Here is a 13,556-nt window from a genome sequence, read left to right as displayed (position 1 = left end):
AATGTGTGCATTGTAAGATCAAAACATAAGATTAAAAGAAAAATGGAAAAGCGCAAGAAAGTATCTTCAGTGACTTTGGTTTCATGGAAATAAGCCCTTCAACTTTTTAGTTTTTCTAATTGAGTCTAATTCTTTAATTTTATTAGCAACTTTAATGACTTAAAAAAATCCAAAGCTAAGATGGATAAAATCAAAATTCACTAAGATGCTCAGTGAAAAATCTTTTTTTTCTTGCATTTTTGTAAGAAGTTTTTACCTTTTGGTGCAATGGATTTGAGATTTGAAAAAAGTTGATGCTTCCATCAATACATAGTAAGCTTGTAAGGGTTTATCAGGAGGCAAACACATCAGAAATCACATTTCATTTATAAAATAATTTTGATGCGGCAATCTATCAAAGTAGCACTATTTCATTCTGCCATTGACTGTTCTTGTTGTTTCTCTGCACAATGATATTCCGTGCAATATTATTCCTTTTTGGGCTTTCATGCCTCATGACCTATTTAATCTACACATGGCGAAGAAGGCACTTATCAATGTATGACATCATTGAAGAGTTCTTGCAGAGTAATGGACAAGACTTTACCAATGAAGTTGACACCATCGGAAAATTTACCATGTCAATGTGGTGTAACTTATAGGCTTTACCGCCGAGGGATCAAAGCGTGGTCTTATATATGAGTTCATGCCTAATGGTTCTCTTGATAAGTATATTTTTCCTAAACGAGGTAGTGTCACATTAAGTAAAGAGAAAATGTTTGACATTTCTCTTGGGATTGCTCGTGGCATTGATTATCTACATCAAGGTTGTGATATGCAAATCTTGCATTTTGATATCAAGCCTCACAATATTCTTCTTGATGAGAATTTGTTCTAAAGATTTCAGATTTTGGATTAGCAAAATTGTACCCAACAAATAATGGCATTGTGGCCCTCACTGCGGCTAGAGGAATAATGGGATACATAGCTTCTGAATGCAGACAGCAAGGCCAATGAAGATCAAATTGCCGGGGTCTGAGTCGTGTCTTGGTCTTTCTTTCTCTAAAACGAGAAGTTCCTTATACAAAAACAACCCTCCCGTAGTACTGCTTTGCGTGTCTTACAAAGCAGATGTTTATAGTTTTGGGATGTTGTTGATGGACATGATAGGAAGAAAGAAGAACTTGAGTGAATTGGTAGAGGATGCGAGCCAAATCTACTTTCCTTTGTGGGTTTATGAGCAGGTTTGTGAAGGAAATGACCTAGAAGTACCAGGAGACACCACAGAGCAAGAAAAGAAGATAATTATAGTGGCATCATGGTATATACAATTAAAACCCGAGGATCGTCCCTCAATGCATGAAGTTGTAAAGATGCTCGAAGCTGATGCTGAATCCCTGAAAATGTCTCGTAAACCTTTTCTCACCACTCGCAACAAATGCCAAAACATGATGATGTGGCCAATCAATCAAATCTGTCAAGTTATTGTATAAATTCCTCATATCAGTTTGGTCGTTAATAAATATATAATTGTTTGTTTATAGATTTCAATAATGGATTAATGAAGCATCCAAGATGTATTTATTATATCAATCAAGCTCTTCATGCTTTTATTGAATCCAAGTAATAGCAAGAGCATCACACGCCAAAAATTATATCATTAATCTTAATACCTATATATTCATGAATGATTTAGTTTGATTTGCTCTCAAGTAAAACTAAACATCTTCTTTTTCTTTTTTATATAGTTTGATTGATACAATATCTGAAATCAACTTTTTCGACCAAGAAATATTTAACATTATCAAGATTTAATGCGAGACATAACCTGTCGAGGCACCACTGTAGTGAAAACCATAGCAACCAATTAACAACATTATAAATAAAGGTAGAGTAATGTCTTAATTTCATGATTATCTATCAGAGTACGTCCACACAAAAAAACCTTTGTTTATAAAACGAAAAAGAAGTCCATTCTTCATAAATCAAGTGGTCTCAAGCATGAGAGGGCCTTTATTCCATAAAATATGGTGATTACTTGTGGGTCGCAACCAAAAAGTATATTATGTGGCTGAAGAAGCAGCATGTTTTATTCTCTTCATGTTCATCTTGCATATGTCCAAATGACTTCAATACAGATGTCTCAACAGCTAGTACATGAACTTGCATATTCAAATTTTGTTTGCAGGGAAAAGTGCTACATTCAAGCACCAATAAGCAGTAATATTGTTGATTCATGAGGTATTCTGATCAAATGTAATGATTCACAATCACCCCATGAAGATGCATTGATGTCTACAAAATATTTTACAAGAACAGAGAGAAATGAATGTATTGATATATGCCTATAACATCTTATAGTAGCAGATCAAGGCAGCAAGGGCCTCACTCTATGATACCTTTGGGACTTGCACGCAACCTCAGTTACGAACTCCTCAATATTCTTATTAGAGCTTCCACCTACATCTACTGCCATTTTGGCTATTCTCTTCAATTTATCAGAACTCCCTCTTATCGCATTGCTTCTTTCACTTTCCAGGACTTCCCTTATGCACCTTTCTACCTCTTCTTTGGTGACAATCCCCTTTTCATTTACATTTACTCTAACTCCAACATGCCAAACATCAGTGATATACTTAGCATTGGTTGGTTGATCAATCCACTGTGGCATTGCCACCATTGGCACTCCTAAGCTCAATGCCTCGAGTGTTGAGTTCCACCCACAATGAGTAATGAAGCATCCAACTGATTTGTGAGCCAGAACTTGTAGTTGAGGACACCATTTTATGATTAGGCCTATGTCTGATGTCTCCTTTACAAAGTCCCTTGGAAGTTTACTCTTTTCTGACTCTCTTATTATCCATAGGAAGCACCTATTGCTTCGTTTAAGACCCCAGGCCAGCTCTGCCATTTGCTCTTCTCCGACGGTAGCCAGGCTTCCAAATGAGACATACACAACTGGAAGCCACTTCATGCAAACATCTGAATTAGGCTTGAAAAGGTTTAAGCCATAATCTTTGTCATCTCCTAACCATTTGTCCAAGAACATTGATGGAATCATTGGTCCTATTGGTTTGATTGGCCATTTATTGATTCTCATCCAGTTCACTACCGGGTACAGAAATAGCAAAATGTCAAGCAGTATTCAACATCCAATGAATGAACAAAAGAAATGACTATATTATGAAGGAATAGGAGTTCACACTTCAACTTCAAGCTCATTAAAGCTGTTCCATATCAGCCATCTTGCTTCAAGAAAATTTGAGAACTGACCAAGGAGGAGTTCTCGTATAGCTGGATATGAACCTGCATCACTAACAAATGATGGTAGATCATTGAACTCAAAATGGATATTCACTGCCATTATATCTATTAATGAGGTTGGATAAGCTGTGAGGCATTGTGAGCTTGTAACGCTCGAAATACTTATCAATGTTTGCTGCCATTTCACCTTCCTTGGATCCATCAAAGATTGGTTCCAAATTGATGGAATAGTTTAATAAAATATCACTCTGCAATTTCTGTCCTTCTCATCAAATTGTTTTTTTCTGAACATATGAAGGTCCACGTCCTGGATTGAACTAGATAAATGTCTTCAAAATATATGCCCAAGCAAATCATAGGCAATACATGTGCATTATTGTGAAGAGATTAGAATCAAAAGTATCTTCCATCGTGGGTGATAAATCACCTCATCAGTTATGTAATTTGCTTTATTTGGATTAACGAGTTTCAATTATTATTATTTTCTAACTCTAATTTGCTAGAAAAAATAAAATACAAATGCATTGTGCATAAGGTGACATAATTTAAATCATTTGGTGCTTCTCAACATAGCTACCAGTACATTAATGGTAGTATCAAAAGTTCCACCTTTGCTTGTAGCCTCGATAGCCAGCTCTTTCCATTTCTTGGAATTCATTTTCATTTCTCTACCTCTATCTCCCTCCATCTTCAACGAGTTTAGAATTCGTTTGTTGATCACTCCATCCTGGCATTGTCACCATTGGCACACCCAAGCTCAATGCCTCGATTGTTGAGTTCCAACCGCAATGTGTGAAAAAACCTTATTTGCTAGCACTTTCACTTGAGGACTCCAATTCACTAGCAATCCCTTATTCTCCATTTCTTCAACAAACTCTTATGGGATCTTCCCTTTCTCACCACCCACAAGAAGTGAAAATTTGCTTGTTGCTTAGAGTAGCACAGCTACCAAAGGACACATATACAACTGATGCAGTGGGCTTAGTGCTGAGCCAATTGATAGAAAGAGATGCGTCTATTTCACAGAGACTAATACCGTAGTCATCCTCATCATCAATACTCTTGTCCAAGTATATTGATGGGATTGTTGGTCCAATTGTCAATAACGGGCAAACTTTTGACATTGTATCCACTACCTGAAGGAACAACAAAATATTTGTGGAGATTTGGACCCTTAATTTACATAACATAAAAACACAACAAGTTCAAATTATTTATCTCTAAATATTCATGATTCTGTTACCCTTACTGCTAAGAGTTTCAAATTTTAATCATTTACAATTCACAATTATTTGGGATGGAATTGATGGAATTGATGAAATTAATTGGTTTGGGATGGAAATTGAAAGAGAATGAGATTTTACCAGAAACCGTAAAAGAAGTGCAAATAGTTTTAAAGTCCAATTATGCGGTACAAAATTGCCTACCTCACACTCCAGCTTGTAGAAAGTGTCGATGAGGATCCAATCAGCCTTGTCCAAATTAGCAAACTGACTCATGGTCATCTTAACATTAGCAGGATATGAATCTAGTAGAACAACAAATGTTGGCAAGTCTTGAAGCTCAAGCAGTAGTGGTAATCCCTCGATCAACACAGGGGTTGAAGAAACTGGCATCTTTAACGCTTCATGGTAGACATTGTAAAAGATGTAATCAACAGCACAAGCATGTGTAAAAAAAGCAGAAAAAATAACCCGAAATCCTTTGCCACATCGAGAGCCCAAGCCAAGAAAGGCTCGTATATTACAGCATGGATAGGGCTTGAAGAGGTTTGGTATCTGTTGATGAGATCTGATAGGGTTTTTGGACCAACATCATGTAGGCTTGAAAGATAGGGTTCCCTGCTACCAGCTTGATTAAATCCATCATCATAGCCATCTGATATGGTATCGAGTTGAATGGGACCAATTGATGAGGATATGAATTTGGTGATTACGAAGGTGACTTTGAGCCCTTTGGAGAACAGACGTGGCTAGAGAATTGCAGCATGGGATTTATGTGGCCTGCGCCTGGCAATGGAACTACTAGTACATGGCTCCTATTGACCATCTTTTCCATCTCTCTCACCCTCTCCGTAGGGCTCATTGTTGATTCATTTCAATAGTGAAAAGAGTCTTTTGGAAGTGAGTGGATGGTTAGGAACTCTCCACGTTATCAACGATGACATATACTGCAGATTACAATACAGTGAATATTAATCAAAAGAATATGAAAAAAAATAAAAAAAAATTGAAAGGGGTGAGATTAAAAAAGAATTCCAATTCTATAAATTATTAAAAATAAAAAAAATAATCAAAAGAATAAAAATTAAATATAAAGGATTAACAAATTGAAAAATTGTTCTAAAATATGTAGAGGACATGCTCGAAAACTTAGGAAGAAAGGGAGCACAAGGGGAAATATTATATCATGATCTTCAGGATTAAAAATTGAAAGGAAGTAAGGGCCTTGGTTAAATATCAATAGGTTTATCACTAGGGAGATATGATATCATGATATCCTAGCATGATCTTTAAGTTCATAGGATATCCTAGCATGATCTTCAAGCTAATGGTGAGAGAATGAACCATAAGCTTGTCACGTGGCATTAAGAACCAAAAGCTTGTCATTGGTAGAAATGTAATGAGCTTAAATGTTTTCATTAAAAAATTTCTTCCAGATAAAGTTATAATCCACTTCAACTAGATTGGAAGACAAGGAAAGGACTCGAAAGTTATTAACCTATAGGCAAGCAAGGTGTTCTGTTGAGAGTGACATGGGATTCTTTAAGAAGCATATAAACCAATAAAGTTCTCTACCTATGAATGTCATTGCTTAGTGTCATAATCTAATTTTGAACCCTTTAAATTTATCTTATAAAAAAATGTGTATTTAAAAAAATCCAAAAAAATATATAATATAAAATCCAAAAATATTTTTGAGACACGAGGAGATAATCTTCAAGCTGCAAAAAATCAAAATACCAAAAAAACAACTAGATTATGATAGTTTGACAAGATATGATGGAAAAAGGAAGAAAATTAAGGTTAAAATTCAAACTTGATCAAAATTGGAAGGAAATATTCCAAACTTCTAACAAGTTTAATTGACTTATTTAAGGACTTAATTAAAGAAAAAATAAGTTTAAAAAGTCTATTGGACAAAAATTGAAAGAATTAATTAAATTCAAGGACTTAATTAAACTTCTAATGGGTTTTGTAGATTTAATCAATGACTCAATTGAAAAAAAATCAAGTTTAAAGGTCTAATTCGAATCAATTCACAAAGTTTGTAATATTAGAGACAATTGAAATTTTAAAATGCTAAATTGGTGTAAATAAGGGCTTAATTAAAAGAAATTTGAAATATAAATTTTCAATTGAAGACCACATTGAAAAAATCTAAAATCAAGAACCACTTTGGCATCAACACATTTTATCAAAATTATTCAAAAATATTTAAAAATTAATTTAAAATAAAAACAAATCAAATTAGGTATCGAGCATGTACATGCCTCTAATGTTGCGCGATAGTGTCATCCCTTTCTTCTTTTTTTTCTAGTTTTTTTTCCCCTCGCACACCGTTTTCAAAAGTTCACCATGATGGTGGATAAGAAATGTGGAAGAACATGGTTTGATTATATGGGCGAACATTGTTTGTTTCCTTTGTTTTGTTTGGGCCGTATTAATTCATGTTATGGGCTGAGTGTATATATTTTTGTTTTACATGGGTTGCACATTTTATTTGGTTTTATATACAAAAAACAAAAAATCATTCCTTATATTTTTAATTATATATGGAAACGTCTCTCGAAAATAAAAAATAAAAAATCATATTTTCATAAATAATAAAAATAAAAACAACATACAAGGCATGATTTAAGGTGTATTTGACACCCTGTTCCCTCAAATTTTGAAAATTTGAAATTTTTTTACTTAAAATAAATTATTATTTTTTGTTTTTTTGGATCGTTTTGCTGATGTCAAAAATATATTTTAAAAAATAAAAAATTATTTATCTCTAAATATTCATGATTCTGTTACCCTTACTGCTAAGAGTTTCAAATTTTAATCATTTACAATTCACAATTATTTGGAATGGAATTGATGAAATTAATTGGTTTGGGATGGAAATTGAAAGAGAATGAGATTTTACCAGAAATCGTAAAAGAAGTGCAAATAGTTTTAAAGTCCAATTATGCGGTACAAAATTGTCTACCTCACACTCCAGCTTGTAGAAAGTGTTGATGAGGATCCAGTCAGCCTTGTCCAAATTAGCAAACTGACTCATGGTCATCTTAACATTAGCAGGATATGAATCTGGCAGAACAAAAAATGTTGGCAAGTCTTGAAGCTCAAGCAGTAGTGGTAATCCCTCGATCAACACAAGGGTTGAAGAAACTGGCATCTTTAACACTTCATGGTAGACATTGTAAAAGATGTAATCAACAGCACAAGCATGTGTAAAAAAAGCAGCTGCAAATAACCCGAAATCCTTTGCCACATCCAGAGCCCAAGCCAAGAAAGGCTCGTATATTACAGCTTGGATAGGGCTTGAAGAGGTTTGGTATCTGTTGATGAGATCTGATAGGGTTTTTGGACCAACATCATGTAGGCTTGAAAGATAGGGTTCCCTACTACCAGCTTGATTAAATCCATCATCATAGCCATCTGATATGGTATCGAGTTGAATGGGACCAATTGATGAGCCAAGCTGCCTGGACTTGGATATGAATTTGGTGATTACGAAGGTGACTTTGAGCCTATTGACCATCTTTTCCATCTCTCTCACCCTCTCCGTAGGGCTCATTATTGATTCATTTCAATAGTGAAAAGAGTCTTTTGGAAGTGAGTGGATGGTTAGGAACTCTCCACGGTATCAACGATGATATATACTGCAGATTACAATACATTCTTCGAACTTGCATGTTTTAATTATTAGATTGATGGCTTACTTATAAAATCGGATGTGGTGATCCGATCACATGTTGGGTAATATAATCAATGATTAAAATAACTTTATTTTAATTAAAAAACATTTTTTTAAAAAAAAGTTGATAGTTGAGTTTTGATTTAAGTCGATTCGAGTTTTTAATCGAATCACATTAAGTCAATCTTTTTTTATTTTTCTTCAACCAAGTCAGTTCAAGCTCAAAGTTGACCGGATTGACTATTAGACTATTATAAATTTTAACTAGAATTGAAGGACTGGATTGGATATCAATGAAATTAAAAATCTAATATGCTATAATCATTAATCTCATATATTAAATTGTTTTATGTTTTGTAAGTAATCATATTCTTCTAAATATTCACAATAATTGATTTGTAATTTATGACTAGATTTGTGGTCATTTGCCACCATAAACCAGAATATTTTTTTATTAGTAAAAAAAGATGCTCGGGTGACACATGTATGTTTTTAAAAAAATATAAATAAAAAAAGAAGAGTTTTGTCTCTAATTAAATAAATACTAAAGAATAAAACCGAATAAATATGAGTTTAAAGAAAGGAAAGAAAAAAAAACAAGCAAATCTAAGTGAACCTTCTAAACCTTTGTTAACCTTTAAAATCCACAACTCATGAAATTTTATACTCGAGCACAATCAAAAAGCTCAAACCCCAACCAATTTAATATTGAATGATGAAATAAAAAAAATCAATTTAAAAAAATTTGAAAAGTAAAAAAAATGACAATCAAAACAATGATAATCAAATTTGATAGGAAAAATGAGGATGAAATAGTAAAAAAAACCCATAAAAACAGTGAATAGTAATCAAAAGAATATGAACAAAAATAAAAAAAAATAAAAAAATTGAAAGGGGTGAGATTAAAAAAGAATTTCAATTCTATAAATTATTAAAAATAAAAAAAAATAATCAAAAGAATAATGATCAAATATAAAGGATTAACAAATTAAAAAATTGTTCTAAAATATGTAGGGGACATAAGCTTGTCACATGGCATTAAGAACCAAAAGCTTAAAAAATTTCTTTCAGATAAAGTTATAATCCACTTCAACTAGATTGGAAGACAAGGAAAGGGCTCCAAAGTTATTAACCTATAGGGAGGCAAGGTGTTGTGTTTGAGAGTGACAGAGGATTCTTTAAGAAGCATATAAACCAATAAAGTTCTCTACCTATGAATGTCATTGCTTAGTGTTATAATCTAATTTTGAACCCTTTAAATTTATTTTATAAAAAAAATATGTATTTAAAAAAATCCAAAAAAATATAAAATATAAAATCCAAAAATATTTTTGAGACACAAGGAGATAGTCTTCAAGTTGCAAAAAATCAAAATACCAAAAAAACAACTAGATTATGATATTTTGACAAGATATGATGGAAAAAGGAAGAAAATTGAGGTTAAAAATCCAAACTTGACCAAAATTGGAAGGAAATTGAGGTTGAAAATCCAAACTTCTAACAAATTTAATTGACTTATTTAAGGATTTAATTAAAGAAAAAATAAGTTTAAAGTCTATTGGACAAAAATTAAAAGAATTAATTAAATTTAAGGACTTAATTAAACTTCTAATGGGTTTTGTGGATTTAATCAATAACTCAATTGAAAAAAAAAAATCAAGTTTAAAGGTCTAATTCGAATCAATTCACAAAGATTGTAATATTAGAGACAATTGAAACTTTAAAATACTAAATTGGTGTAAATAGGGGCTTAATTAAAAGAAATTTGAAATATAAATTTCAATTGAAGACCACATTGAAGAAATCTAAAAATCAAGAACCACTTTGGCATCGACACATTTTATCAAAATTATCCAAAAATATTTAAAATGTAATTGAAAATAAAAACAAATCAAATAATAATAATAATAATAATAATAATAATAATAATAATAACAGGTTTAATCTCAATTCCAAATGATCATTCCCTCTATAAGAAGTGTCAGCATACCTTTCAAAAGCTGTTGAATGGGAGTTTCTCCATCATCTTTGGCAATTCCTTGACTCCATCATCATTGGAAACTCCGTGACAAGTACAGAACAGTGGGCGAGTTTAAGAGTCCATGTCCTAAAGAATTTACGCATGAAGATGAAGATGACATAGAATCCAGCTCTGTTGCATGGGCTAGCGATCGTGATTTTCTCCTTCAAATAATCTCAGATTTTTCTGTTGAGCTGCCCCCTGAACCTACAGCGAGTTAACTCATAACTTGCTCATAAGAATTGAAGGGTTCAGCAAGCATTCAACAGAAGTACCTATAGGAGCATGAATCTCCTTTTCTGTTCTCTCCTGCTAGCATCGTTCTTGGGCTATACATCAGTCACCATTGCTATGTTCTGATGTTTCAAAAGACTCCTAGAATTTGCTTGACTTGCATTTTTATAGCTAAATTCCTAGCAAGCTTCCACTTCAGCTTCTATAAATTAGGTATCGAGCATGTACATGCCTCTAATGTTGCGCGATAGTGTCATCCCTTTTTCTTTTTTCTAGTTTTTTTTTTTTTTTTTTTCTTGCACACCGTTTTCAAAAGTTCACCATGATGGTAGATAAGAAATGTAGAAGAACATGGTTTGATTTCGGTTTGATTATATGGGCCGAACATTGTTTGTTTCCTTTGTTTTGTTTGGGCCGTAGTAATTCATGTTATGGGCTGAGTGTATATATTTTTGTTTACATGGGTTGCACATTTTATTTGGTTTTATATACAAACAACAAAAAATCATTCCTTATATTTTTAATTATATATGGAAACGTCTCTCGAAAATAAACATAAAAAATCATATTTTCATAAATAATAAAAATAAAAACAACATACAAGGAATGATTTAAGGTGTATTTTACACCCCGTTCCCTCAAATTTTGAAAACTTTTTATTTTTTTTACTTAAAATAAATTATTATTTTTATATTTTTAAATCGTTTTGATTTGATGATGTCAAAAATAGTTTTAAAAAATAAAAAAAAACTTTATTTTAATTCATTTCTAAACAAAAAATAATTTGAACCGCCACCGTTAACACAATCTTAAACACACCCTTAGCATCTTTAAATACAAAAATTCAAGAAAAATAGTTTTGTTGATATATTTGCAATCATTTTTAGATTTAATAACTAGTTTATGAAATACATTAGAACTTGGTTTGCATTTTAAAAAAATTATTTTGATTGTTTGAATATTAAGTATTACAAACTTATATGTAAGGACGTATTCCAGATATTAAAAGAAAATTATAAAAGAAATGGACATTAAAATGGTTAAGATTTAACTTGATAAGATAAAGATTTTTTTACTGATAAGAACTTTTTCTAAACCTTATAAACATACCAATAGTTAGAAATACAAAACAATAAATTAGTTTATATTAGACAAACAAACAATACAACTTACCTTAGGTAAGATGTACTAGGAGCGATACATTCTCCTTATATACAATCAAATCCTTTATCTAGACCCTGAAACCAGTAAAGGTTTCTAGTAATCAAAATACTAAGTGGTGACTCCATTCTTTTTTTTTTTACTAATAAGAAATAAGAATTTCTTGTTCTTTTCTTCATCACCACAAAGATCTTGCTTCGACAAAAAGATCGTCGCAATGTCACATATGTGCAACACTTATTATTGTAGTTCAGTCTTGGAGCGTGCTACAACATCTTGCTTCTTAGTTGTACATGATATTTATTCTACTGTAAAGAGTGTTTGGTGTAATGTATGTTGTGGTCTAGAATCCCCTTTAAGTATCGAATAACTAGTTTAACAACAACAACAACAAGATGATTTGTACAAATTTAAAAATAGAAGAGAATAATTTTATTTAATAATTTAATATATATGAATTAAGTTAACTCATGTGGAGTTTATATAGCTATATAACAAGACATATAAAGAAATAGAATAAAATAAATTATATAAAATGCTTGATCATCTCTTTTAATTAGATAATTGAAATATTTTTTTTTATCCTTTTATTAATTAGGAAATCATCAAGAATATTTACCTTGATTATTTTCTTAACATGTCACAATTTCTTAACGCGCTCCCTCAAACTCATGATAATTTTACTTTTCATGCGTTTGATGTATATTAACACTATTTATATTGCCGTTGTAACCTCATCTACTTGTCAAAATGATCACAATCAATAAACAATCTTATTTGGTCATTAAATAAAATTTTGGTTGAGGTTGTTATATATGCTTGCAACAATAAAAAAGCAGAGGGAACAAAAATGTTCAATAAATCAAATTCCAAGTCAAACTTTCATGCTTGCTACTTGGATGTAACAATAAACAATGAATACCATAAAGGCATAATGATGGTTTTTATAACAATAACAATGAGAGTATTCAAACTATTTAAATAATAGAGATTTTAAGGATGATGAATCAACAAATCATGAATTGATGTATCATTAAAAAAGATAATAAATAAAAAATCATCTAGAGAATGAAGAGGATTGAAACAAGTTGTTTTAAAGTGGTTAAATAAACAGCTTAAAATAGCCTGAAATAAAAACAAAAGCTAATATTTAGAGCAATAACTTGCTTTGATACCAAATTAAAACTAAGAAATGAATAGCATGGTTCAAATGGAACTCAACAATGTTATATAGATCCATATATATATATATATATATATATATATATATATATATATATCAAAAATTAAAATATAGAGATGTTATCTAATCATAGTGTGATCTTCAGGAGATGTTATTTAATCCTAGCATGATATTTAGAATTATAGAATATACATACTAGCTAGCATTATCTTCACAATCTTTAGCATGATGTTCGATTATGAGATATCAAATCTTTAGCGTTGCAAGGTATTGTAGCTTTCTTCCATGCTTAAGTTGCTTGATTGTTGATCAAGTGGCGATTCTTTCTCACTGGTTTGGTGACGTTCAATGCTTGTCAATTAATCCTTTGAATGGTGAGATATGCATACATTCAAAATGAGCATTTATCATAAATTAAAGATATCTTATATTATCATACTTGTTATTATAAAACATGCTTAAGTTAGGGAATTTAATGATACTTTAAATGTAATATGATGATATAAAACCTTAATGAAAATGCACTTTTAAGTACTAATCACCTCATCTACCAAAAGCTACTGGGTCTGGTTTAGTAGATGAACCCAACGCTATTGAGTCTAACTTCCAAGCCAAGCCCGAAACACTTCCAAAAGGAGCCAACAACGTTGGATCCTACTGCTCAATAGGACCCAATAGTATTGGGTTTAGCTCAGCCATATCCAAAATACTTCAAAAGGGATGTGGGTCTAGCTGCCTAGTAAGACCCACCGATCTTGAGTCTAGGTGGGGAGCTGGACTTAATATCCTTGGGTCTAGCTATGCACC

At 31.8% G+C, this 13,556-nt stretch overlaps 1 protein-coding gene and 3 pseudogenes across 1 annotated transcript; 1 reads left to right on the top strand and 3 right to left on the bottom strand.

The window, feature by feature from the left end:
- Positions 1-449: 449 nt before the first annotated feature.
- On the top strand, positions 450-1,472 carry LOC140955395 (rust resistance kinase Lr10-like; annotated as a pseudogene).
- Positions 1,473-2,335: 863 nt separating this feature from the next.
- LOC118035429 (mogroside I-E synthase-like) lies at positions 2,336-3,653 on the bottom strand (annotated as a pseudogene).
- Positions 3,654-3,704: 51 nt separating this feature from the next.
- On the bottom strand, positions 3,705-5,421 carry LOC118035428 (UDP-glycosyltransferase 74F2-like; annotated as a pseudogene).
- LOC118035407 (UDP-glycosyltransferase 74F2-like) lies at positions 5,379-8,031 on the bottom strand. The gene is made up of 2 exons (XM_035040963.1): positions 7,446-8,031; positions 5,379-5,413 (listed from the first exon to the last, which is right to left on the bottom strand). Exons 1-2 carry the CDS (start codon positions 8,029-8,031, stop codon positions 5,379-5,381), a joined length of 621 nt encoding a protein of 206 aa, XP_034896854.1.
- Positions 8,032-13,556: the final 5,525 nt, after the last annotated feature.

This window comes from Populus alba, chromosome 3 (assembly GCF_005239225.2).
Source record: "Populus alba chromosome 3, ASM523922v2, whole genome shotgun sequence".
Lineage (NCBI taxonomy): Eukaryota > Viridiplantae > Streptophyta > Magnoliopsida > Malpighiales > Salicaceae > Populus > Populus alba.
The sequence above is the reverse complement of the archived record's forward strand: the minus strand, read 5'-3'. Positions and strand labels throughout refer to the sequence as shown.